Here is a 26,447-nt window from a genome sequence, read left to right as displayed (position 1 = left end):
AAGGCAGAAGAGTATGCAGTCTTCTGTCATCTTGTGTTGACAGAATTCCTGTTAAAAACCTAAGTTTTTTCTTTTTTGAAGGCTGTTACAATACTTTCTTCAGATTTCTGTGCTAGAATATTTCTGATGTAAGTAGTGGAGAGATGAAATTGTCTTACGTTGCTGCTCAGGGGTCTGAATGGGTGTTTAGATCTATACTCTTACATTTAGCAAGCATCTTGATGTCTGAACTAGTATCTTCCCTGCGCTATGATTGAGGCAATTGGGGTGAAGCAAACAAGTGGCTGAATATGTCTATGCAAGATTTCTTGGGCTTTTTATTTGGGGTTTTTTGACCTTCGGGTCCTAGGACATCTTTGTACTAGTACAACTATGTTGTTAGGTTTTCCTTATTTTAGAGGAACAGGGTAGAAGGGATTTAAAAAAACTGCGATAGCTGAGGACTCTGCAGGCTAGTTCAGCGCAGCTGCTTGCTAATGAGGTGAGCAATAGAAAGCCCTGTTGTCTGAAGAAGATATAATAGCAAGTGTAATAATAGTTTTATGCATGTTACTGGGAACAATGGACTAAGAAATAATATGTTAAGGTTCTTCCAAGAAAGAAGCTACCTGTGCATAAGGCTCTGATCTTTCCTGACAGTTGACTGTTCCTACGCAACTTTTATAAATTCCTGACAGGCCTTTTAGGCAAATAAAAGCCTTGGTAATGATCAGGTCTCAAAGGAGGCACTTTGCTGAATTCACTTGATTAAGCTGGTTCTCATTTGGAAGATACAGTCCTTCTGGTTGGATGAAGGGCTTCTTTTATCTGCAGCACTATTTCTGTTTTTAAGTTCTTAGCTCAATAATTATGAAAAAAGGTTGCTTAACAATTTTGAGTTTGAACAAGGTTTGTTGCAAACAGCTTCCGGAATGAGCACATGTGCAGTGGTATTTAAATGTGGCACAGCATCAGATGGAGCCTGTTTCAGACAGCACTTTGTGTCTCAGCTAGCGTAGTTGGGTGCTCCACTTGTCCTGTCTCCCTTGCTCATCATGTGGAGCCCCTTTTTACACTGGATTTGGAAAAATAAACCTGGAGTTCAACAGCACTGATTCTTCAGGGTTTTTTTGGGGATGCATCTGAGCACGTTTTTGTGTATTTAAATAGTGTCCGTATTACTGTGGGTAAACAGAACCAACCTACTTCTTGGTTTTCTTCTGTTAAGGACTAGACTAAACTCCAGTGGGAGATGAAACCTGAAAGTAAATAGAAAGCTGAAGAAAAAAATCTCTAGGTGTACAGCTATCTTGTTGAACCAAAAGTATTTTTTAAGAAACTTTAAAAGTGCCCTTGATAGAGGCTGTCAGACTGAAATCTGGGGTCCATTTCGTGATAAACCTGTTTGCCTCTCTCTGGGTTATACAGATTGGGCAAATGAGAGAGATTATTTTTTTCTTCTCTTCTCTTTCCTTTCTGAAACTGAATATATAAAGATCACTACTATAGGCTAAAACTTATTGCAGTTTGGGTGGTGAGTGGGTGTTGTGGTTTAACCCCAGCTGGCAACTAAGTACCACGCAGCTGCTCACTCACTCACTCCCCTGCCCTGGTGGAATGGTGAGGAGAATCAGAAAAAGGTAAAACTCATGGGTTGAGATAAGAATTTAATAATTGAAGTATAGTAATAACAATAATAACTATTGTGATGAAAAGGAGAGAGAAAGAGAGAGGAATAAAACACAAGGGGTAGGGGATGGAAGCAAACAAAAGAAACTAAAAAAATCAGAGTGGTGCACAATATAGTTTCTTGCCACCCGCTGACCGATGCCCAGCCAGTCCCTGAGCAGCGATCAGCAGGCCCTGGCCAACTTCCCCCAGCTTATACACCAAGCATGGTGTTCTAGGGTATGGAATATCCCTTTGGCTAGTGTGGGTCAGTTGTCCTGCATCTGCTGTCTCCTGGCTTCTTGTGTACCTGCTCACTGGCAGAGCATGGGAAACTGGAAAGGCCTTCATCTAGAGTAAGCAACAACTAAGACATCTCTGTTATCAACATGGTTTTCATACTAAATCCAAAACACAGCATTGTACCAGCTACTAAGAAGAAAATTAACTCTCTACCCCAGCCAAAACCAGGACAATGGGATCCTTCTTTCAAACTGTGCTGCTTGAAGAGTTCTGAGTGTGCAGAAGCAACTCATGGCCATCGGTCTCAGTCTCTGGATGCCTATAATAAAAAGAAGAAACTGAGAAGGGCAAATGTGTTGAATTGTAGTTTTGATTTCCCTAGTATATCAATTCTCTTAGTTTACCAAGGGAAAAAAAACCTATGTTAGTATCATGTACTGTGATCCACTGAAAAATTATTTGTGGTTTTTGTTTTCTTTTGGCTTTATATAATGTGAGACATAATGATTGGGTAACTCTTTAACTCTCCTATTGTTACAGCACTTTTAATACATGGTGCTAGTGATGATGGAGCAGTAAGTGACAAGGCTTAAGTCTTTTATTGTGATTCCCAAAGGAAAATGAAGAGAAATGACGCCTTCCTCTGAATGTTAGATCGTTGACTGCAGCATTTTAAAACAGTTGGGACAATTGGAACTGCATTTTTAATTAATAAATCTAAAAACATTTGCAGAAGCTCTGTGAGCTGCCATCTGTCCAGTTGCTGTTGAAGAACAGTGACATCCAGAGGTAAAATGCCTTCTCTTCTGTTCCAAAATAGCTTCCTTGAAAGACAAATCAAAAATAGTATTAGAATTTCCTTATCCTTGATAAAATAAAACACCACTCACATTTACAGCTTTAAAAATAACATTCCTTTCATAATATGGGTGATTTTTTAAATTTTTTTTTTCTAGGCAGAGAAATTTGGGGATTCCTTTGTGTTCGAGGGAATGCTGAGTGAAGAAGTAAAGGCTAATATCCACCAAGCAGTGAGTAACACAGCAGAGCAAAACTTACTTAGCAATCACTGGGGTAGATGTGTTAGCAGTTATGGCAGTAGTATTGAAATTGTGTGGTGTTCCAAAGCCATGTATATAATGGGGTCTATGGAGTGGTGTTTGGCCTAAAAGATTAGATGCCCTCAAGTGTGGAAGACTTACAGTCTATTCTCTTTTATCTTTTTTAAACAATTTTTTTAAAAAATCTGCTTCCGATTAGCAGAAGTGAGTATCAATCTCCTTTTGTCTTTTTTTTTTTTTCCCTTATAATGAGAGATATTTAGGACTGTAGTAAGTGATGCAGATAGAAGGCTGTTTATTTGCATTACATGTAACAGTGTGATGCTTCAGAAATTCCAATGTCAGTAGCATGTGCTGAGTGCTGTGCTGTGTAGGCAAAGAACAGGAGTGCTGCTGGCTCCAAGAGCATATGTAAACGTGACTGGCAGACTCTGCCAATGCAGTCTTGCATCCAAGCAAAGTGGGCAAATCCCGGATCCTACCAATTTAAGAAAATGAGGATAATCTGTGTATCTGATAAAACAGCAATGCTATCTAAGTGATGCACTAACACAGTGAGTGCTTTTTTTATGTTAACTGGAGGCAAATATTCCAAAGAAGTGCCATTTTTATGGCAGACCTGAGAGTGTAAGACTCATAATGTTGTGAATGGCTTAAGCTGTGCTTCCTCCATCTCTGTAGAAGATTTATATGCCTTGATGCTTTTTTCAGTTCCCTTCATCTTACTAGGGCAACCTAGCAATCCTGGTAGGTGCCATGCTGATGATCAGCTGGTGCTGATCCACTTCTCCTGTTGAGTAGAAGTGAATATTAGTTGTTTGTTTTTTTTTTTTTTTAAATGTTGGTAGCAAAGCTTCCCTGCCCCTCTTCTTTTTCTGTTGTGAATGTGTTGCTGAGCCTTTCCTTTCTTAGGCTTCATTTACCTCCTCCTTAACAAGTTACTTAACCTTTACAGGTCCCAATAGTAAGCAGATTATGTATTGTCGTCATCTGGATGAATTTATCTGGTCTGAGCAGAAGTTTGGACAAGATGACCTCCTGAGGTCTCTTCCTGTCAGAATTATCCTCAGATCTGATGAACACACTGTTTTTCCAGGTCTCTTGTCCCATGCCTTTAAAAAGCCCTTAGAAATGAAGCGTTCTGATGTGCATAGTGTGGCAGGTTTAGGGGGTGGGGGTGGCTTCAAGTAGCATTTACTCTGCATGGGCATTTCTTCTGCTTTTTTTGGTTAATTTTCTTTTGGCTTAGTAAAGCTAACTTGGCTCATTCTGCAACTGCTTGAGTCAACACAGGGAAGCAGGATGTACATGGGGCAGGGATAAGGTAGTAGCAAGACTGAAACTCCATCTTTTGGCAATAGTTCAGTTAAACGTAAGTAAGTGTTCAGTGAAACTGCACTTGAAGAAGAGCACAAGTTGCTACCTTTTGCACCTCCTGATACTAGATAAGCAAAGAGGGAGAGAGGTGGGACAATCTGAGATGACATTATGTCTTTTAGTTAGTAGCAAGGTTTTCATTATGCATATCAGTTGATCCAAGGTACAACCTCGGGAGTTCAGAGGATTGTTATTTATTATGGCAAACTACTGAGAATACCTGGGACTTCAGTATTAAGTTGCTTGATTTTTCTCCAAGATTGTTTATCACACAAAGAGAATTTTTCTTCTATGCGCATGGTGCGGTAACTCAGAGTAGTGAATATTAATTGTTCTGTATAAATGATGCTCTTGGTTGAGAGGGAAAGTCTGTAGAGTTTGATTTCTATCTCCAAGGGGCAGACTGATAGATTGGAGGTTTCATGAAGCCCCATGTGAATGTGGGCTGTGAATGACTGGCAAAAAAGGTGGGGTTTTGCTTCCTACTGCAAGGAAAGGAAGATTACAAGAATATTTTATCTTTTAATTCGGGACTAACATCTGTGAGATATAGGAAGATTAAATTGGACTTCCTAAGTACTAGCATAATGATGTTGAAGGTAGGATAAATCCAAATGGGCTCATTTCATCTTCACAACAGTTGGTATTAAGAGAAATTTTTTCCTGCCCTAGTTCTGTGATGCAGAAATCCCTAAATCACGCTCTCAGTTTTAAAACAAAGAAACCCTAAGAATGCTGGTGTAAGCTCAGTCTTGGCTATTTGTGTAAACACATACAGGGTGTTGGGAGCCACTTTACTGGGTGTGTCAGCCGAATTTTAAAGTGTTGTCTGTAATATGAACAGAACAAGTATTATGCCAGACAGCTGGAATGGAGCCCAAACTGGTCTTTTTGGCTGCTTCTTGATGAAGGTTTTCTGTATTTGTTTGAAGTAAACTTTAGGAGACTGTCCTTTTGCCATGTTTTCAGTATTCATTATTGGACATTTTGCGAGTTGCTAGAATGCAGAGCATTGTCAAAATAGACACAGAGAAAGATTGTACTAAGTGTTTTGGTAGAGTGATCTGGAGAATAGTGACTGCCTGCTTTGTAGTTTGGCACTTCTAAACTTCATGCTGATGCTGTGGGCAAACATGTTGTAAAATGTGGTAATATTGTCAGGAGGTGAAAAAGAAACTAGAAGCCACTTTTGTTCCTCCTGTCTGCCTAGCCCCTCACCAGCTAGATACCATGAAATCCTAGTTCTAGGAAGTAACTTGGCCTGCAAGGAGAAGGTGTCAGAAAGCAGCTCAGCAGTGGAGCTGCAAAGATAACTGTGTCTGAAGGTACAGCTTAGAGTTCTATCTGTGTGTGCTTCTGCCTCTCAAAACCATGTCCAGTATGCATGTTCTGTGAGAGGTTATAAATGTTGCCAGTACTGTACAGACCTTAGTTGTTTTGAGGGTCAATGGTTTTTGTTACAGTGCAATTTGTAAGCTAGAACAAGTAAGGATCTTTCAGTTGCAGGGAAGGGAACCATGAGCCATGGGAGGTGGCATTAGGATATAATGTAGCGAGACTGCTGCTCAGGCAACCAAATTCTGTGTAGGCCATGCTTATTCTGGCTGATTGAAATTAATACAATGTATTAGCAGTTTTTTATAGATAATGCTTTCAAGAAACAAGTTTCTGTTGATGTTTTGCAAGAAACTTCTTATTGCAAAATGCAGAAGCACCCCAACTATGGGGTAGGGACTTTAAGCGTTCTGTAAAAGTGAATTTTTGCTAAGGATCTGTAAGCTTAAATGAAACAATAGAAACTAGGGGAGGGGGGAAGAAAATTGCCCCAAATATTTAAAATCTGCTAGTGTCTGCTGGGGAAAAAATGGTTAAAGGAATGTAATGCTATTCAGTTACTTTAATAAAGAAAAGTGAATGCACTTTAAAACTTGGCTACTGCAGCATAGCCATTCAAATGTAATTAGAAAAAGTGTAAATTGTGTGAAGTTTGCATCAGCAGATTGTAATGATCGGCAGTAGGCTTTTTTAAGGCTTTTTTCTCAATGTATGTCTTAGTCCGCTAATATTTAGGTTGTGGTATGTGTCATCTTGAATCATAACTATGGCTGTGAAAAGCAGAAATAAGATCTCAACACTGGAGCATTACTGGTACTGAAAATCCTTCCAGCAAATCGATGGGAGAAAGGACTATATTTTTACTTTGCCTTAGTGTCTCAGACATGTTTTGATAAGACTTTTCTCCAGCTGAAGCACAGAGGTGCTAAATGCAATTGTGAGTATAGGGGAAGAGCTATAGGAATGTATATTTGGAATTAGCATTTCATACACAGTTAAAGAACTGGGTGGAGGTAGCAGTGAAGATACTGAACTAAATGGTTTGTAACAGTTCCTACAAATAATGAGGTGCATGTGTCTGTTGGGGAGTATCTGGGGGTTTTGCTCTATTTGGCCACTTTGGCTTCTCCAGTTCTTAAACCAGACAAAGTTATCGTAGGCCCTCAAAGGAAGCAGACTGCTAAGCTAGAACAGAGGTGGGGCTGGTGAAAGCTAATTCAGGAGCAAACCAGCTTAGCACGTATTATAATTGTTGGAGCTTTGGGTGTGCATTTCCTGGAGGTGAGGTGGTCTCTTAGATAGCCACTGCTACAGGAATGCAGGTTGGACCTAACCCTCCTCTGGAAGGGAAGCAGTAAAAAGGGGTGTAGCAACCAATAATTGAATTGTTCTAGACTTCTGGGAACACAAGTTTTAGTTTTGGCTTTTGAGTTTGCAGTGGTGATGTGGTAGATAGTGAAAATTTAGCACTGTAACAGATGAGGGTGTTACTGATAGAACTGGTGAGGACCTTTTCAAGTAAAAAAGGATTTTCTAGGCTAAGAGGCGAAGGTCCTTTGAAACTAAATCATTTTGTGTGGGCTTAACAAGTTTGGATAGTCTCACATACTAAAATCAGTTCTCAGACTTGCAGATTAAAACTAACTACTAATTACTGCATCTATTACAGCTATTAAGTTATGGCTTTTCTTGGGTATTTGGCCTTTGGTTTAGATACCATAGATGAAACACAGCCTGGAATTGCCAACAGCTTGGAACTCGGAGATTTTTTTTTTTCTTTCCTTCTCTTTTGAGAGAACTGGAGGAAATGGAAAAAGCTCAAAATGTAGAGGTTTTGTTATTCTTATTTTATGACAAAACTGCCTACTTTATCTTCCTGACTGAGTTCAGAAGGAAGTAGAGACAGGGGGGAAATGCATGCCCAGTGCTATTATTCCATGCCATTGTAAAATGCCATTGATAAGGCATTTTAATGTATCCTAGAGCAAAAAGCATGGGGATGGTGTCTGTGAAATGAGAAGGTACTGGGGCGTGCTTGCCAGTGAGGGGATTTGAGAGCACCTGCAAATAACTGCAAGTGTTTTGCTTGCTGTGCATCTACCCTGAAAAAGGTAAACAGGGTAGGACTTACCAAGACTGGAATACAGTGTAAGTCAGATTTTCTCACTGGAGAGTAGTAGGAACATTTTGATTCTTGGCTTGTGCAGGATAGCAAAATAATTTTTGCTTCTAGGCCAGATAAATTCTGCAATGAAGAGACCGATAGCATACAAATCTGTATACTTAATTTGTCTTTAGGAGGTATTGAATTTTTGGTCTGAGAATGCGATGAAATTAGTTCCTGGCAGACTTGAGGAAATACTATTAAGGAGTTCTGGTCAATCTAGAACTACTGAATGCTACTTTCATCCCTGTTTGTACGGAGACCTCTGCAGCGGTCTTGAGCTGTGCAATTTGCCTATTTATACCAGTGCCTCTAGCCAGTAACTCAAAGGACACAATCCCATTCTAAAACCAATGAAAACATAAGCATTTCAAATAGGATTTAAAATTAATAATGAAACAAGCAATGTTTGCAGGTAGGATAGCAGTACTGCTGTCTGCAGCAGTTACTATGGAGAGTGACAGCGTGCAATACTTTGCTTGTCTGTGGCTTGGGGGGAAGCAGATAGGTTATTGCATAGTTTGTCTGCTACTGTTAAAACATCAACATGCCTAAGATGCATAAGCAGAAGTTGACAAACACGCTTATTGCTACTTTAAGGGTACCTTTCATCTCTAGCCCACTTGGCTTTTGTTTTTTCAGAGACCTTTCAGAAAGAAAATGGCAATCAAAGGCATGAGTGAGCTGATTTCTTGCAGACCCCAATGGTTTGGCTATTGCCTGTGAGGAGCTGGGAAGGTGGAGCTGCTATTGAACTATTAATCTCTGTCTTCTTATGCCGTGCTCCCACTACTGGGATAAAGAACGATGTGCAGGAAGAGTCTCTCACTGGGAATTACCAGTAACGTTGGTCCATAACTGTCAGTATAAACTACAAATTTAAAATGGGGCATTGCTTGTGCCTCAGGCTGCAGATGTATCCATACCAGCCTTATTTTCTTAAAGCTCGTATTCACTTGGTTATTGGAAAAAATTACTAGCTTGAGTGCAGATTTAGATGTTGGCTGAAAAATAGACTTCCAGAGATGGAACTCACCAGGAATATCAGTTCCTCAAAAGAAGCTTCTTTGGATTCCAAAACTTGCACTTAATGAATCTTACTGGATTTTAGCATCAAATATTTTTGGTTATTTTTCTTGGAGGATTGACATAGCTGTGAAGTATTACACTATTTGAATGAGATTCAATGACCTTTCCTTATATGAAGGAAGAGGTCCCTTTGTAAAAATAAAATGCTAGTTTCCAATTAAGTCTGAAATATTTTCTCCAACTGATCACTTAAAATATATTTATTCTTAATCTATAAAGCTGCTGCCTTTCTTTCTTTTTTTTGCGATACTGCAATTTCGAAGTGCTTTAAAGTATTGGGACTTAAGGCAAACAATATCAATATTCAATATTAAACAAAAAAAAAGTCCTTATTGCTTTAATTTCTGAGCTAATGAGGGATGGTAGAAACCTTAGAAAATAAGAATGAAAACAGATTCTTCTGTAATTGGAGCTTTTGGGAGCTGGGACTTCTGAGTGATATAAATAAATAGCATGGGACTTGCAGTGGTGCAGAAGCTGTCAACATCAAGTATTAGCTTCTGGAAAAAATACTCAGCTGTCTACTTCTAAGCTGTTTCAGTGTGCTTAATTACTGATTTGGTGGAGAATTTGACAATCATGTTTCAGTTCAGTTTATGTACATAATTATAGAAGGTTTGCTCTTCTCTGCAGAGTATCTTCAAGTACAAATATGAATTATAGTTGCATATGTAGATTATATCTCCCATGTGCAGCTACTATGACAACCATGGTAACTGGCTAGGAGAGGTCTATTCGTTGTCTTGAGTCTTCAAGTGGTGTTCACTTCCACACTATTTACATTGCAATGTCTCCCTGACTCAGTTACAGCTGTTTCAACTTAAACGCCTGTTGCTATAGAGATGGTGCACTGCATAGAAACAGGTCATGTTCCTGCCGCTCTCAGTGGAGAAGTGGAGCTGTAGGCTGGCAAAGGTGAACAGGGAGCATGCATCTGCTGGAAGGGTTTTCCTTGCATTTGGAAAATGGCTCTAAAATCGAGCGGGACCACTGCCTGGCTCCGGCTTGTTTCAAACTGCCCTTCATGCAGTGATGCATTCTGAATCTGACTGCCAAGCTGAATCAGAGCAGGGGGGCTAAGCTTCATCTCTGCCCTCTGCTGACTTCCCTCCCTGGTCCAGAGCAGGACCTGACGAAGATAGTGACAGCTGCCAGCCAAAATGTGGGGTGGGTAAGCGTCAGCTGGGAGCTGGGCTGTGCTAGTGCAGCAGCCCAGAGTAGCTGCTGCTTCCTGATGTCTGGGGCTGCTGAATCACGATCCCAGTGCTTGACTGACCTCTTCATACCCATAGCCTGCTTCTGCAGGCAGGTGTAGGTGAATGGTACCTGTCTACTGGCAGTGCCTGGCTGGCAGAGTGGGCTTCCCTGCTGCGGAGGGAAGGAGATGCTGTAGGGATACGCAGTTGGGAGCTGTGTGATGGAGATGGGAGTGAAATCTCTGCTCTGAATCTTAGTGAGGGAAGAAGTTTTTGAAGGTTGTTGGGAAGGCATGCTGATTCTACTTAGAAAAATAGATGTGAAGTTACTTGTGACCAGGACCCCACCTTATGTGATTTCTGTGTGGTTTCTGAGTGGAAAATGACAATGGCTTATCTGTTGCACAGTAATTATTTTCATTTCTGAAACTTCCTGCCCTACTAAAAATGTTCTATTTTCTGTCTGCCTCTTTCTTCAGTAGCTCATTAATCAGCAGTTCAGGGTTTAAGATATGGCTTAGAGGAGGAAAAATTGACAGAGATTTATGTGTATCTGCCTTGCATGGATAAAATAAAACCTCATCCAAATATTATATTCTTTACCGAATAGCTAATTTTTTCTCAAGTCCTACCAATGCTAGCAGTGAGGGTATCCAGACCACTGGGTGTATTTCTCAGAGATATTGCTTCATAACTTCCCTGCTTCCAGCTGATGCACACATTGCTTTTGCAGCAAAGAGGATGCTTTTGCAAATTAAAGATGTAGAGAGTTTAACACAATCTGATTCAAACAAGTGGTAACCTATTAAGTCAGCTTCTGAAACTGAAGTGTGTGTATCTTTCAGAACCCACGGCTTAATAAATGGTTCTGAGAGAGTTTTCCAGACTTAGACTACTTTTCCCTCTGCAAATCTCTTTTCAGACAGTTGATTCCTGAATTGCTGAAGTTCTTAGTCTGCAATAACTTCTGCTTCTTCCCAATGGTTATCTTGACCTAGTGTATGCAGGCCTTATTATATTAAAATAGCATTATAATGATGGAGCACATCAAAAAAAGGTGTTTGGTGCTACATGTCTGGATAACAGCATGAATTTCTCATCTTCTGTGCCTGACTTAAGGTTAAAATCTACAGCTTTGTTATTTCAAGTGAATTGCTGCACGTTAGAAATGGAATTACAGCCAAGATGAGCTACTCAGCTGTTTATTTTTGGTATTTTTTCTAATATATGTGTGAATTGAATTTGAAATTTGGAGGTAAAGTGGGGGAAGTGTTTTTTTCTAAGTTAGGTGCAAGACTATTATAAATGTTTTCATGGTTATTTGCTGGGGCACTTGGGTGTGTTTTCAAGGGTTTTTACTTACTGGTTTTGCAGTACCAGTACCAGTGTAATGCTGACGACGAAATTGACTTTGCTGATGTTCCCCGCCCCCCTTTCGTTTTTTATCTGTGTATTTGGGAAGTAATTTTCTTCAATATGATTGTAAAGTAGTTTAAAAATCTTGAAATCACAAGCTAATGGGGCCATTAAAGTTAGGATATCCCAGCCTACTTTGAAAAGAAAATTGAATACTTAAAACTTTGACTTTTATGCAAACTGATAGTGGGAGTATAGGCTTCAGTTCTTCAAATAGCTTCATTTGAGTGGAAAACTTCTAGGCTGGAATTAACTGTTAGTATTCCCAGTGTGATCATATTGTGTTCTCTTTTCTTCACAGCGCTATGCGCCTGTGTTAAGCAGAACAGTGAGTTCTTAAAGTTTAATCCTGGACCACAGAGCTGGATAATCCAAGTTTTCAGCTGGATCAGACCAAAACAAGCATTGAGCTTCTCTGCCTCTGAAATGTGCTTTGCTCCTAGAACCGCTTTTCCTTGTACATCAATGCAGTTGCATAATGTTTGCAGGGTGGTAATGTTTAACCAATTCTCTTAAAAGTGGTAGGCTGTGCTGTGAAGAGTTAATTAAAGTGAAGGAGATATTGTCCTCTAATTCAGTAACTCTTCAAGATGTATTCAGCAGCATATGCTGCTATTTTTACAAAATTAATCTGTTGCCCGTCTACAGAACACATGTTTCGGAGTGAAGCATGAGAATACTAAGCTTTATGAAAGTAACTAAGCTCATTAGTGGTGAGGGAGGGCTTTGCTGTATTAACTGTGATGTTGTAATATCTCTGTCTAATTAGCTCTTCTACTAATTAGATTTAGAACAATTAAAAGCTTTAAAGACTTATGAGAAGTTTTTTGAAAGGACTGTAAATTTCAGGTACATGACTTTCTCTTTTGGAAGGAGCATCTTGGTGCATGCTCACTGGTGTCACTGGCTCACTTAGATAAGTTTCCAATTAATTATTGAAGGCTGTATGAACTTTATCACTGTTATCACTGTCCTAGTACTATATGTGTAGCTTCTCTAAAGATCTGGGTGTTCTGAAAAGACTGGCAGCCATTTGGTGTTCAGTTCAGCAGAGCCAGAAAGAGAAGACGTGCACACGTAGTGATCTCATGCAGAGACACTATATTTTTCTCAGTTTAAAATAAACCATTCTGATTGAAAGCATCTGCTTTTTCTTTCGCATAACAAAAATCTTTTCCAAAATTGAAGTCTTCTGAAGTGTCTTTGCAGTCTCCTGCAGAGATTTTTTTCTTTAAATCCAAACCCCAGCCGTTAAATTTACAAAAATGTGTTGTGCTTAGTAACTATTGGGGTGAAATCTTACTTGTGATCTTTCAGATTCACAGAGAACCTTTAGCAAATGATACTGTAGCGCTCTTATTTTCCTTAAAGATCTGTAAAATTCTAACTTTGGATTTCTGTTCTATCTTGAGTGTAGATTAAAGATTAAAGCTCAAAACAGATGAGGAATTGGTTAAATCAGACTAGTTTAAAACCTACTGACTGTAGTTTTTATTTAGCAGTTTGATCGTTTTGAACTTTAGTGCTATGGGAGTTGAGCGGAGTATCTCTCTGAAGATCGCATATTTGGGTTTGAAGACTGTAGTTTCTAGCAAGAGATAAAATGCTTCTCATGCATTTTTCAAAAGGGTAGGGGCTCTGCTTGTGGTGAGAATGTCATTGGCATTGTCGGATACTGAGCCGGAATTACGTGGTTGGTGTTGTCAATTTCTGTGCTTGTTATGCTAGGGAGATCAGAAAGCAGGATCTTTAAGAAACGTCATTACTTTCGTAGTGCGCCTGGAGGGTCCCATTTAGATGAAGAGCACATGGACAGAACATCTTTATTGCTTTTGTGCTTAACACTGATGTCTCTTCACTAGCTTTGGCACAGAGTGTCGGAAACCCGTGTGTGGATGGCTTCCCAGCCTGAAGGAGTCCTGCAGCACGTTTAGGGATTCCAGCACTCTTGCCTAGAGCTCACAAAGAGCTGTAGGCTCTTCAGCTGAGCTTAAGCCAACAGCTCTGCAGCTTTAGTACAGGATTGCTATTGATTTACAAAGAGCTCTTGAGTAAGGTACCCAGATGTATGCTGTAGGCAAAATCTGTGTGTGATGATGGGAGAAGAGTGAAAAGCTGTCATGGGAACTGTTATAGCATACACTGATCAGCTGATATAAAAATAAGGTAGTATGTCTTTGTGTATTAGCAGCACTTCTGTTTCTTAGGCACTTCAGTTTATTTTCCTACTGAAACGTTCAAATGAGAGATCTGCTGGGTAGTTTTGACCAGAGTTTTTCTTAACAAATGATGCTTGTCATAGCTATTTTTTTCTCACATACAAGTAATTACATGTTAAATGCTCTTCACTGTTGAAGGATGCAGCTTCCTCCTAGAAGCTGCTGTTAAAATTCTTTGACCATACTGATACTCTGTCTCCTGAGTACCAGCTTTCAGTGACTTTTACTTTCGAACTTTCTGTGAGGGATTTGGTGAGTTAAAGGATCACACTCTTGGCACAGTTCCTACATGTGTGCATAATGCTTTACAAAGTTGGTTTATCAGCATGATGAAGACAAAGAAATATTCTGCTTCTTCCCTTTGCCATCTTTTGAGTGGGGAAAGCTGATGGGCAGCAGAGAGGGCAGAAGTTGCTGAAGGTTTTACAGGCCAGTGTTAGAGAAGCATCTGCCTCTCCTAGGTCTAGGGCTAACCAGCTGGTAGGCTATTTAACTCCTAAAGCATTGGAGGCTTATTTACTTAGATTTTTGTTCATTATGGAAGTGATCTCTGTAATAGGAGTGTTTTGAAAGCAAGCACTCAGGCTGCTGGAATAAAACCACTTATTGATGGTTAGTATAAGTGTTATTTTCTGCCTCAGTTTCTGAAGGGACCCATTATTAAGCTAAGTATTTCTAAGTGAATGTGAGTGGGAACAGAATAGTTAAACATGCTGTGCACTGACCTTCTCTGCTTTGAAGTAAGCTTAATAGAAGAAATCCTTAACAAATGTATTCCAGCAATAATTCCTTGGCATTGCAGAACCAAATTTGAGGCTTTTATTAGAGAGAAGTACTTGATGTCTGCATTATTAGAGTGTTTTGACTGCTTGATGTTGCTCAGCCAACCAACCGGGGGGAAAAAAAAGGCTTCACTTCTGTAGCTCTTCTGTCTCCACCTTCTGGAAGCTGACAGCAAATAATTTAAAATCGGCTTACTGAGTTAATTAACTGGAAAGGAAATGTGTTGCAAGATATGCGTTTTAACCCTAGTTAAAGGAAGTCATCAGGATTTTGTTGTAGTTATTCCAAAACACTGAGTCTAGGGAGCAAATAATTGGGATGAAAATTCTCTTTAAGCCAAAACTGTTGTGTGTTTGTTTTTTTTTTAATCATTTCTGCAGAATGTGTCAGACTGAAGTCAGCCAGGAGGTTAGTTGGTTCAACTGTGGGCATACTGTTGTAAAAGAATGGAGTAATACTCTAATGTTCCAGGTCACCTCTTCCAATCACTACTATCTGTTCTTGGCTGATGTTTTCAGAGGTCAGGAACGGAGAATTTGTGAGAGGACAGTGTGGTCCATCATAGTATGCTGAAGGCTGTGCTTTCGAAAAGAATAAACTGTGTCTTGTATCAGATCTGCAGGTGAGAAAAATGTAGAAGGGAAGGAGAGACAGCCAGTACCTCAGAGAAGTATGCTCAGGATTTAGTCTCCCTCTTGCTTGTTTTTGGGTGGCATTTTCTTTGTGCTGTTCTGTATCTTGGGCTGTTCCTTGAGCAGCGGTGTTGTAATGTAGATCAAATGATCGTCTTGGTTTATGAAAGATCATTTGGAATGTAACAGGTCAGTTGGCTGCAGACAGAGCCATGAACTGTGAGTGACAGCTTTGTAGCCTGTGTTCGCACGGTGTTTTTTTCAGAATAACCTTTAGCTGGGAACTTAAGTCTTCTTCCTTGGCCATTCTCATCACTTCTCAGGTTGCAGCTGCTCCCTGGTGGTTGCCTGTGAAGGGAGCCAACTGGAAGCACCCCGAGGGTCCTGACTCTAGTATCTCCAACAGGTAAGCCGTGAATGACCATTCCATTATAATAGACAGTGCTTGTAAATATACCTGTTAACTTGAATCAGGAGGGGGTGGGGGCAAGAAAAAGTCTTTAATTAGGTACCTGTTTGCTGCTGCTTCTGCGACTATTTTCTCATCTTCTAGGGGTCATCTGGTCAATGATGTAGAATTTCAAAAAGATGTATAAACACTTTCCACCTGAGGGAAAAGAGACTGTACTGAAACGTGCTTCAGTGTTTTCTAGTCACATTTAGATATCAGTAGTGAAACAGTAGATCTCTAGAGGGTCAGTATCTTTAGAGTATTCAGTGCAGATCTGGCTTTGGGGAGGCAGACTAAATTTGAGCTGTATGCATGTTCTAGGAATCTGTGTAGCATGTTGTCCATCTGAGATTTGGAAGCATATCTCTCTGGCAGCAGTGTACTGAAGAGTGTTGTTCTTTTTACTGTATTCTGACTTTGTGGGCTGATTATTGTGCAAAATCAGTTGTGACTTTTATCTAGCAGCTCTAAATGCTCTGGAAAACTGTGCTTTTTCCTAACAGTCTATAGTTAGTACTGTGCTTTGCTAGTGTGAACCCTGAAATTTGCTGATCCATGTCTTCATGCAGTCTCTTTCCATTCAGAAGTGGAAGGAATTTTATGTCTAGAAAATCAAAAGCCTTTGTTAATCTCAGGTGCTTTTTATGGATACTGCAGAACTAGCCCCAAGTTGTGCATGTTGAAAACTGTTGTTCATTTACGAGTGTTAGGGCATGCTTACTTAGATGTGACCTTTTACATTGTCTAGCGAGAGAAAGAGTTGCAGATGTCAATGAAGTTGACACTAGTTGTCTTAATCATCTAGTTAAGTTTTGAAACTGCCATTTGAAATAAAGTCAGGCTCTGTAGCCTAGATCTACTAGAGGCTGGCATGCTTTTGAGTTCTCTAAGGACAGGGCTATGTTAGTGTAACATCATTTGATGGCTGAACTGCTCAGTAACAAGTCCATTGTCTGTTCTCCAAGGGCAATGAAAGAATTATCTGAGGCAAAAATAGAGATAATATCAGGAGGTGTTGTTGGGGGGAGACAGAGAAATTTAGGTCACAGTCAGCAGACAAGAGTTGGAAACCTGCCATGTAAATCTAGTCTTGTAGAAGTATGGTGCAAATCTAGCCTAGTACAACTGTTGGTGAACTTGCCCCATGGAAGTAGCCTAATGGACCACCAGGTGTATGCTGACTTGTGAAATCAGGCAGGAAAGACAAGTTAATAGGAAGCCCTCTGTATCTGTCTTCTGGACCAGGACTCTCAGCTCTTGAAGTATCTTGATTGGTTAGAGGCTTGGATGGGGAGGATCCTTTCGACAAGAATGACTAGGCATTTTCTCTGCCTCCTTTTGGAAAGAGAAGCCAGGGTTGTAAGGGCAGTCTTGGAACCAAACCAAAGATGGGAGCTTTTCTGTAAACTGTAGAGCAGCATGTAAAAGCGCAATGAGACAAACAGCAGCTGATTTTTTTCCTCTTCCTTGTTTTTCTGATGGCTGCATTTCCCTCCCAGCATCTTGCTGTCTTTCTTGAAATGGTAGCTTCTCTGTAAAACTAATCTGATGCTTGTCCAGTTGTAACTGAACTGTGAACTTCCTCACAGTCCTTTGGCCATCTCTAAAAGTTTCGTAAATTGCTTGTGCTGTATAGCTGTGAAATTGCCTAGTTCTACTGATGATCTTGTCCTATTTATTTTGCTCCACAGAATGGATCATCCAGTTCTTCATGTTTCCTGGAATGATGCTGTGGCATTCTGCACATGGGCAGGGAAACGATTACCAACTGAGGCTGAATGGGAGTACAGCTGTCGAGGGGGCCTTGAAAATAGGTACCTGTCACAAATGTGTCCCTGATAAAGTTTCAAAACTGGTGTTTAACAGATAAGGAAGAATTTGTGTGGTTTTATTATTACCCTCAATGTCTTTTTCCTGTGTGGTGTGCACACCTGTGTTAAATGCAGCACTGACTTACTCTGAACAGATTCCTTTAGGGAAGTGAATTTCCCTACATACCCGAATAGTATATTGTAATCTCAACCCTGTAATGGGAGGGGAGTGCAGAGAGCCAAGGAGAGCAGGAGATGTGAAAAAATACCAAGACACAGGACTGTTGTTATTGCAGGAGATGAAAGGTATAGTGAAGGAGCTTAGTGCCAAGGCTGGGAGAGTTGCAAAAGAGCTTAAGTGAATAACTATTATCACTGCACAGCAACTGTAGGGCCACTGGACCCGCTTGTTACCTGACTAGTCTTGGGGAGGAGGGAAAGACAAGGTAACAGTCTTCTCCATCCTGTGCCCTGGACTACATACTGCACAGGGCAGTGCTGCCTTTCCCTCCTTCATGGACGAATTGTCCTCGTCCCTTGCTCGCCTTGAAAACCTGCTAGAAGTTGGCACAAATGGAACTGGAATACAGACAGTTCTCCAGAGTAAGGTGGGGAGGAAGCAGGGTGTGTGTGTGGTGTGTCTTTTTTTTATTCAAATAAAAAAAAGGCACAAATGTTTGACAATTGTTTTTCTGTATGTCTTTTAATAGACTTTTTCCATGGGGCAACAAGCTTCAACCGAAAGGTCAACATTATGCCAATATCTGGCAGGGAGTATTCCCAACTAGTAACACTGCAGAAGATGGATATAAAGGAACAGCGCCTGTACGTGTGTCTGAAGTGAATTAATCATATGGAAACCAACCTAGTCTTCCTAAAGGAAGAACAAATCCAGGGGGGCTGGAACTAGATGGTCTTTTAAGGTCCCTTCCACCCCAAACCATTCTATGATATAATTCTGTGATAAAATTAAGGTCTGTGTTTAACACAGTAAGTCATGGCTATTTTCTGTTCCTGTACTTTCACCTTTAGATTTTTAAAGTTACAGTATATTTCACGGCAGACTGTTATTACCAAGGGACACTTTTTAAAAAGCTAATTGGAAAGTTAAGATTACTTTCATTTTAACTTTTAGTTCCTCTCAAACTGACCTCTTTTCCCCCTTTCCAGTCAGTTTGTAGTCAGAAGCTGAAACACTTTCTGCCTGCACTTCTGGCATTGAAGTTTTTGGAACTCTTTATTTTTTGGGTAGTTGTTCCTGAGGCACAAAAATCATGCAATAGTTTAAAAGAAATGAAACTTCCCTTTGTGGAAAGGTTGTATCTGTCTAGTACGGCAAACAATGTGGGATTTAAAGGCAGTCAAGAATGTGAATGAATTGTTAAATGGTAGTTAAAGTAAGTCCAAAAAGCTTCATCAGTCGAGGAGTCTGCATATGCATGAGTTGATAGCCACCCTTGCTTCTCTTTGATGGTAATGGGAAAGTGGAAGTTTGGAAGCATGGGCATGGAGGGTCAGGTCATTAATGCTTTGTTCGGGTCTACATCTGTTGGTCAAACAGCACCTCTCTTTAGAGGATCAGTCTCCAAAACCAATGAGAAGATGCTTTATGGCATAGTGAAAATGTGGTGCTGAGGACATAGAGAATGATAATAAAGAGAGTTCATTCTTTCATTCTGTTTTATCTAAACAGAGTAGGTAAAAGTGTTATAGTTCTGCAGTTCTGATTTTGTGTCTGCTTTTGAGATATGAAGGCAAAACTACTAAAGACAAATGTACCTTCAGGAGGCTGGTCTTCAGGATTAAAAAACCTTATTTCTTGTTGAGTGATTTACAGAACTGGCACTTGTGTTCCATATCTTGTATAGGTCACTGCATTTCCTCCCAATGGATATGGCTTGTACAACATTGTAGGAAATGCCTGGGAATGGACATCAGACTGGTGGGCTGTTCATCATTCAACAGATGAAGTTCACAACCCTGTAAGTATTTTATTGGCATCACATGAAGTATAGAATTCCCTCTTGCTACTCTGATGTGGTTGCAGTTTGAAAACCTGCTGTTCTTTGCTCTTCTCTGCTGTGTCTGGGGTGGGATTGGCTGTGTTCTGGTGAATTGGGAAGTATCACGCCACCAATCATCAACATGGGAATTGCAGTGCAATTTAGGTTATTTATTGTTGGACAGGCCTCCACAACTGGTTAGCAGTGGAATAATTCCAAAGTGGCATCGTGTTATGTAAATAAAGAACTTGCCAATGCAGTGGAATTACTTTGGAGGGAGGGGGAGTTCTTTTGTTAATTTATGTTGCTACAAGCTATACTACTAGCTTGTACTACTATTATTTCCACCACCACCCCCCCACACACAGAGACACCCCCAGGTAGAGAACAGACCATTGTGAGTAATCTTTACGGCTTCTGCTAGCTTGTTTAAAACTCAGTATGTAATAAAGCTGAAGTTTATGGAGAAAAGTAGCTTACCAGGCTTTGAGAGGTTAATCTTTGGTTTTCTTTGTGGCAGGCAGAGAAAGAGGGTCCTGCAGGGTGAGCTTTGTATGTGGCATTTCTCATGTAGTATCTCTCAGCAGATTCAAGTTCTGGTATTGCATCTCCTTCTCTCTCATTTATCCAGGATGACTAAATCTGAGAAATGCACTCCTCTGCTCTCACAGAGCTTTTTTTGTTCAGACTCAGTTATCTGTAATGAGAAAACCAATTAAACCTCATGGGGCAGGAGCTCTCTGCAGGATTTCAGTATCCACATGCTGTTGTCTCTTATGATATGTGTACTCTTTCTTTGGTGTGCTGAACATAGTTGGAGGCCTTTCTGGGAAGTCAGCGAGTGGAAGTAGCTTGAGGAACTTGCTAAACTTTTTTTGCTGTTTTGTATATTGCAGAAGCTGGTCTTCTGCTGTTCTTCCGGGAGTATGTGTCTAGTGAGAGAAATCAAACTCATTTTGGGGTCTAGATTGCTCTAGATCTGTATTAGCAGTTCCGTCACGCTGTTGGAGCATATGAAGACCTCCTAAACCATACCAATGACAGTGCCCAGTTTCAAGTTGCTTGTATCCCCGTAAGACACCACAGGTCTCTCTAGTGGCTTCAGCTCTGTGTCGGACAGTGCACTGCATACATCTTCACAAGTAACTGAAATGCTGTAGCTTTTTTTTTTCTTGTTTGATTTATAATACGATGGACTATTTTCTAATTTCTATTGGTATCAGTCTTAGTGGCCTAGCAATGGTGAAAGAACCTTCTTTTCCTTTGGGACCTTGGCTGTGTTGTATCCCCATCTGCTACCTTTTTTTACATATTGCACAAATAATACATATGATGCAATTTGAGTATTTCACAGTAGTAAAAAATTTCTGCCAGTTTCTGTAATTCAGCAATAATGGAAAGCTGTGTTGCATGAATTGAATCTTGAATGTATAAACACACCTGTTTTTTTCCAAGATTGACTCATGGCTTGCATGCATATACAGCAGAAATATGTTTAGAATTTATACTTAGCATTCAAACTGAATCTTTAGATATTTTTTTTTCCTGTTTGCATACTGATTGATTAGGAAAGAAACATCTGATGTCTTGCAATTCTGTTTCCATTCTGGTGGGTGTTTTATGTACGATTAAGGATAACTTTTTTTCTGTACCTTATGAATGGAAACAAGGCCAGTTTAAGAGCAACATTTCTAAAGATGAAGTCTTGAGTAGCTAGCAGAATGTGAATTTAGGTGAAGAACAATAAAACCAGCAATCTTTCCCATACCAGGGTAGAGTATTGATTTGATTGCAGCCTTGTAAGTCAGCTTAGGAGGAAGAGGATGAGCAAGGCTGAACTTTGCATTCCAGACTGTGTGGTTACTGTCCTTTGCACCAGGGAAACTCCTGCTTTACCCCTTTCGATAATGAAGCTTCACTTCAGTGGCTGGAACCAAAGCCCCCTGATCTGCGTGTGCTGCCTTAACCAGAGTGGAGGGAAAGGACCCTTTTCCCATCCGCACCCTTGTGAAGGCCAACAGCACCCGTGTCGCTGGGGGAGAGCGTAGGTCTGGCAGATGGCAGCGTGTTGTGACTGTCTCTGTTCTTGTTCATCTGTTTCTTAGTCTAACAGCTACTTCGGTTTTGACTGCTTGTTTAACAGTGACCTCTCAGGGCAGGGAAAAGCTCTCAGCTCTGTAGGAGTTGTCTGCCCTAGCAAAAAGTGGTAACACTGGGAAACAAAAATAGAATAACTAGGCCAAATCTGGAGAATAAAAAAAGTTTGTTGCTGTGTGTGTATAGAACTTAAGTCACAGATCTCGTGTCTATTGTACTTGTTTATGTACTGTTTTTTTGGTTTTGTCTGTAGGTTAGCATAAGGTAATATACGTTATTTGTTTTAACAAGGGAAATACCCTTTTTCTTAATATTGCAGTGGTGCACCTTCGTTTGAATGACTTATTTAAATGAAATGCTCTTGTGTTTATCATGTCAATGCAGCAGTGCTTTGGTGTTAAGGTGATGGTGAGAAATAAGTGTGGTGCAAATTTTGCTCTTTGTTGTGGCTGTGAGTTTGCTTAGGCTTTTAAATTCTGCATAAACACTTTGAAGACACTTCAGAAAGTATTTATAAATTAGATATTAATAATGATGCCTTTAGTTTTGTTGTTTGGGTTTTTTTTTTCAGATGGAAACTAGTTGTCAGAATCCAGTGTCTGAGGCAGAGCACTTCAAAGTGAATTCCAAGGGGTTTTTCAGATTAAATGGATAAGGAAACTGAATCTCATCATGTGAGAAGGTGTCTCAAAATAGCCAGGCTGCAGTATCTTCTGAGACATTAAAAATGATTAGCACCATATCTGTCAGAGCCAATCTCTTAAGTCTCTCCAGAGTACAAGTCAGAGTAACCTATATATAGGATGTGTTCTTTCTGCCTAAAAGACTAGGAATTCTTCTAGAGGGTCAGAGTTTGGTGAAAGTTTTTTAACATACTTAGTTTAACACCTGAAATCTTCAAAGTAGCTCTCTATACTGGAGAGATTTTGGGTCTACTGTGGATTGTTACAAGGAGTGTGTTGAACTTTGCATACAGATTTCTCGCCCTCTATATATTCACAAATAACTACCAAGAGGGACACCTGAAAGGGCTTTCTGAGTTGTTTGCTACTTTTTAAGGTGTTAGATTTTAATTATGCTCTAACCATGGAACAATGAATGTTCTTCCTCTTCTTTGCCAGGTATAGGACCTGTGCAAGTAAGTACTAAAGCCAAAGAAATAAACTTGAAAGATTTTTATGCAGCTCAAAAAGTATATAGAATCAGAGCCTGGTGCTGTGTCCTTGCAGTTACAAGCTGTAAGGTGCCAGGGAACACTGGACACTATTAGCAATAGTGAGGTTTTGGGGATGCTGTCAGAACTTTCAACTTAGTGGCCTTTAAAGGCATCATAATATGTTACAGACGTACCTTTTAAGAGCAGACCATGAGTATAACTGGAGATTTGCTTGTACAGACCTTTCCTTAAGAATTTAAGTAGACACTTCTGCAACTAGAAGTATCTTCAACTATTCCAGTCCAGGTAGCTTTTATTTTGAATGCTACTTATCAGGTTTGTTTAGTGAGTTGCAAATGTCTCTGTTTTCTTTTGACTTAAGGGAATGAAAGTCTTCCCATTTTACAAGCATACAGGACCAGTGTAGATCAGTGTACTGTGCTTAGACTATTTATGGAAGGAAATACACAATATTCTATTTGGTGTGGGTTTAAGTAACAAATTGTATGTGACCTTACTTGTCATCTGGAATGTGGCAAATGGTCCCTCAATGTCATGTGAGATAATGGGCTTGTTACCCTCCAGAAAAAAAATGGGAAGCATCCACGCCAGTAACATGCACTTGGTGCAGCAGGATAGTCCGGTGGAAATCTCATATATTGGGAATCTAGAACAGAAATTAGAATAAGCCAAATATAAAATAGCTGTCTGTGGAAAACTTTTCTACATATGGAAATGGAAATAATGTATAAATTTTCTGTATTTCAAGTTGAATAGTATGTCTCAATTGTGGCCTGCTCCTCTAACTTCCCCTCACCTCTCAGCATAGCTCTTGTCTATATTCTGTGTTCACTAACCACTAAAAGCCTTTCTATGCAGAACTTTGTTGTGCATTTAGATTTAGGGTGCCAGGCTGTACCTGCCGTGGCTGTTCTCCAGCGCACACTGTGCATTCTGGGGCCCCTTGCTGAAGGGATTCTTTACTTGAGTGCCTGCCAGGAGATCAGGGAGCTGGCTGTCTCTGAATTACTCTGAAATTATTTTGCTTGCACATGAAGGCATGCTAGAGTTGCACTGAATAGAGCAGTGCAAATACAGTCTTGCAGCATGTCTTAATCGCTTAAACATGTAAAGTGTTTTTTAGGTGGTCCTACTCAGTTTGTAGGGAATTATGAACTCCACGGAGAAAATGTAAAACTGATACTTCCAACTCCTTCAGTATTGGCTGTGGGTAAGAAGCCAGAGCACTGCTGCTGTCAGAAGCGAGTATGTCTGGGCCAATTTTCCTCACGAATGGGGGAAAAAACTTCACACAGTTTAAGGCAAACTCACAGAAACTGTTTCTCTAGTGCATCTTGCAGCTACTATTTGGTGCAGAAGGGCAGGACTAAGAAGCACCAGGGTTGATGGGCTTTATTTTTGTTTGAAAAATGTAAACGATCATTTGGCAGACGGTAGCCAAGTGTGTGTGAGATTAACCGAACCGCAATCCCTTTATGGGGCCATTTTAATTGTGGTGACTTCTGGCTCACATTTTTTTTTTTTACATACAATGCATAGTTTCTTATGACCTGCAGTTCTCCATTTGAAAACTGATTTGGCTTAAAACAGGGTGCCCATGTAGCTGACTGTGCATATAAAACTATGATGCAACTTCAGATAGTGTGTGTGTATTTGTAATGAAAGAAATACAACTTCATTTTTCATTTAAAAAAAAGCTTCTGTGATGTATTTTAATAACTATTTAAGGTGTGAACCTACTTAAAGCTTTGGTAATTCACTGCGTAAGCACTTGTAATTATGCACCCAGGCTATAATATGTCTGTTACAACATTATACGACAAAATAAACTTGCCTGTATACAGTAAATTCTGTTTTCTAAATCTGGGATCAAAGTCTGGACAGCTCTGGCTCTTTACATATGGACAGCAAATGTCCTTCCACTTCAGTCCCAAATGGTGCACTTTTCCAGATAATGGCATAAACCAATATTTTTTGGTGGAACAAAGACTTGCTTGTTTTAATCAAATGTGACTTTAATTTCCATGCTCTGATTAGATTTTATTACAAGTAAGCACAAGCAAAGCAGGTTTCCTTTATCTGTAAGGAAGATACAAGCAAGAGCAGATACTACCGTTGCAGGTTTTCGGTTTGGTTGTTTTTTTTTTGGGGGTGGTGGTGGTGGTTAAATTATAAGAAATGTGTGATATTGAGCTGTAACATTATCTGGCCAAAATTAGATGTTTGTACACTCTTACTTTACCAAGTATATTAAATGAACATGTTATTTTAGAAAAACTGTTGTCTGGGGGGAGCTTGGCTTTTCAGGATACCATACCTGAAGTCTGTGTGGTTCTGTGGAAGACAGTGAAGATTTTGGGGCTTTGGTTGGGTTTTTTTCAGTATTCTCTAAGCAGCCATCGCTCAGACAGGAATGAGTTTACATTTCTAGATCTGCAGATGTAAGGGCTACTAATGTTCTTTGTAAAACAGGAGAAAGTTTAATCAAGTGATGTAGGTAGGAGAAAGACCACCCAGAGGAGAGGACTCTGGTCAGAAGGGCATGTATGGAACTGTTTGTGTACAGCATCAGAAGTAGGGTGTCACTGGAAAGGGACATCTAGCTCTTAATATCTTTCAAGAAATTGAAATCTCTTATTCCAGCTTGTCAGTGGGGATTTGGCTTCTTCCTTTACCTCTTTGGAGCTGGGAACAGGGCCTTGTTTTGGATAACAGAGATGGCTCATGCTGCAGCACCCTTCTACCTACCTACCCAGACAGGTTTGTTCAGGTTCCTGGACTATTTCCTTAGCCTATGTGGCTTCTTCGTGCATGTGACATGTTTGAGGTTTCTTTGGTAAGGCAGTGGTAGAGAAAGGAAGATAAAAATAAGACATGAGGCAGTACGGGGGAAGGACAGCTGGTTGCCTTGAGCTTTACCGCAGTGGCTGAGCTGTGAGCTTGTTGGGAGCTGTAGTAAAGGGCACCTGAAGGAAAGGAAAGGAATGCAAATGCAGCCCTGGGATGCTGACAGGTCATGTGGGGGACTTTGAAGTCATCAGTCTGTAGCATTAAGGCATGCACACAGGATGCAAAAGCAAACCAAAAGCTTGATTCCAATACCATGTTCTCCCTGGGTAGACAGACCTGAGATACAAAAGTATGAAGCAATGTAAATGGGGATGCTCATCAGTCTGGAATAAGAATGTCTTTTTTGCTTGGTTTTGGTTGCTTTCGGATCAGCTTACATGGCTTTGCTAGGCACCTTGGTGATACGTGGTGCCTTCTATAGAGAAGCTGAGCTATGTATTGAATGAAAGCATAATCGCTGCCTGCTATGTTCAGTGTTTAAGGTTCTAATTTTAACTTCACAATAGCCTTCAAATGAGACTGAGTTTTTATAAGCTGCATTTTTAACACTAGGAAGGAGAATAGAATTCACTGTGCCCTACCTTTGAGGATCTGTGGTTCTTTTTTCACTCTCTTAATTTAATTTGAGTGCAGTCGCAAGCTGAGAAAGGTATTGATCTAGTTGGTCTCTTGCATGCAATTACTTGTGCATTTGATTTTGTACATATGTAAGTAGCTGGATACAGCTGTGGTGAAGTCTGGTTGTCCCAATTTCCTTTTATCTTTTCCCTTGCTAAACTGCAGAGCAAGACAAAGAAATATCAACAGCGGGAGAATTAAATGTAGCCCATAGACAGTTGTCAAACAGGCAGTGATTGGTTCTCCAGCTAACATCTAGTGTTTGTTTTTTTTCTTTT

The 26,447-nt window shown here is 40.1% G+C and overlaps 1 protein-coding gene and 1 long non-coding RNA gene across 5 annotated transcripts in view; one reads left to right on the top strand and one right to left on the bottom strand.

Annotated features, from left to right (window-relative positions):
• SUMF1 (sulfatase modifying factor 1) overlaps positions 1–26,447 on the top strand; it is a 38,928-nt gene that overhangs the window by 5,189 nt on the left and 7,292 nt on the right. For 3 of the 4 annotated variants that reach the window (XM_080384722.1, XM_080384721.1, XM_080384724.1), the window contains exons 3-7: positions 2,847–2,921; positions 15,486–15,568; positions 17,305–17,427; positions 18,135–18,249; positions 19,293–19,406. In XM_080384722.1, coding sequence (XP_080240848.1) covers positions 2,847–2,921; positions 15,486–15,568; positions 17,305–17,427; positions 18,135–18,249; positions 19,293–19,406 — 510 coding nt within the window. The remainder of the gene's footprint in view (positions 1–2,846; positions 2,922–15,485; positions 15,569–17,304; positions 17,428–18,134; positions 18,250–19,292; positions 19,407–26,447) is intronic. The other variant, XM_080384723.1, reaches the window with a different exon arrangement.
• On the bottom strand, positions 5–26,437 carry LOC308062794. Its single transcript, XR_013927701.1, has 3 exons — positions 19,908–26,437; positions 15,675–15,769; positions 5–2,714 (listed from the first exon to the last, which is right to left on the bottom strand). It is a non-coding gene; the product is annotated as an uncharacterized lncRNA (long non-coding RNA).

This window comes from Falco punctatus, assembly GCF_963210335.1.
Source record: "Falco punctatus genome assembly, chromosome: 4".
Taxonomy (NCBI): Eukaryota; Metazoa; Chordata; class Aves; order Falconiformes; family Falconidae; genus Falco; species Falco punctatus.
This window is presented reverse-complemented; position numbering and strand designations above follow the sequence as displayed.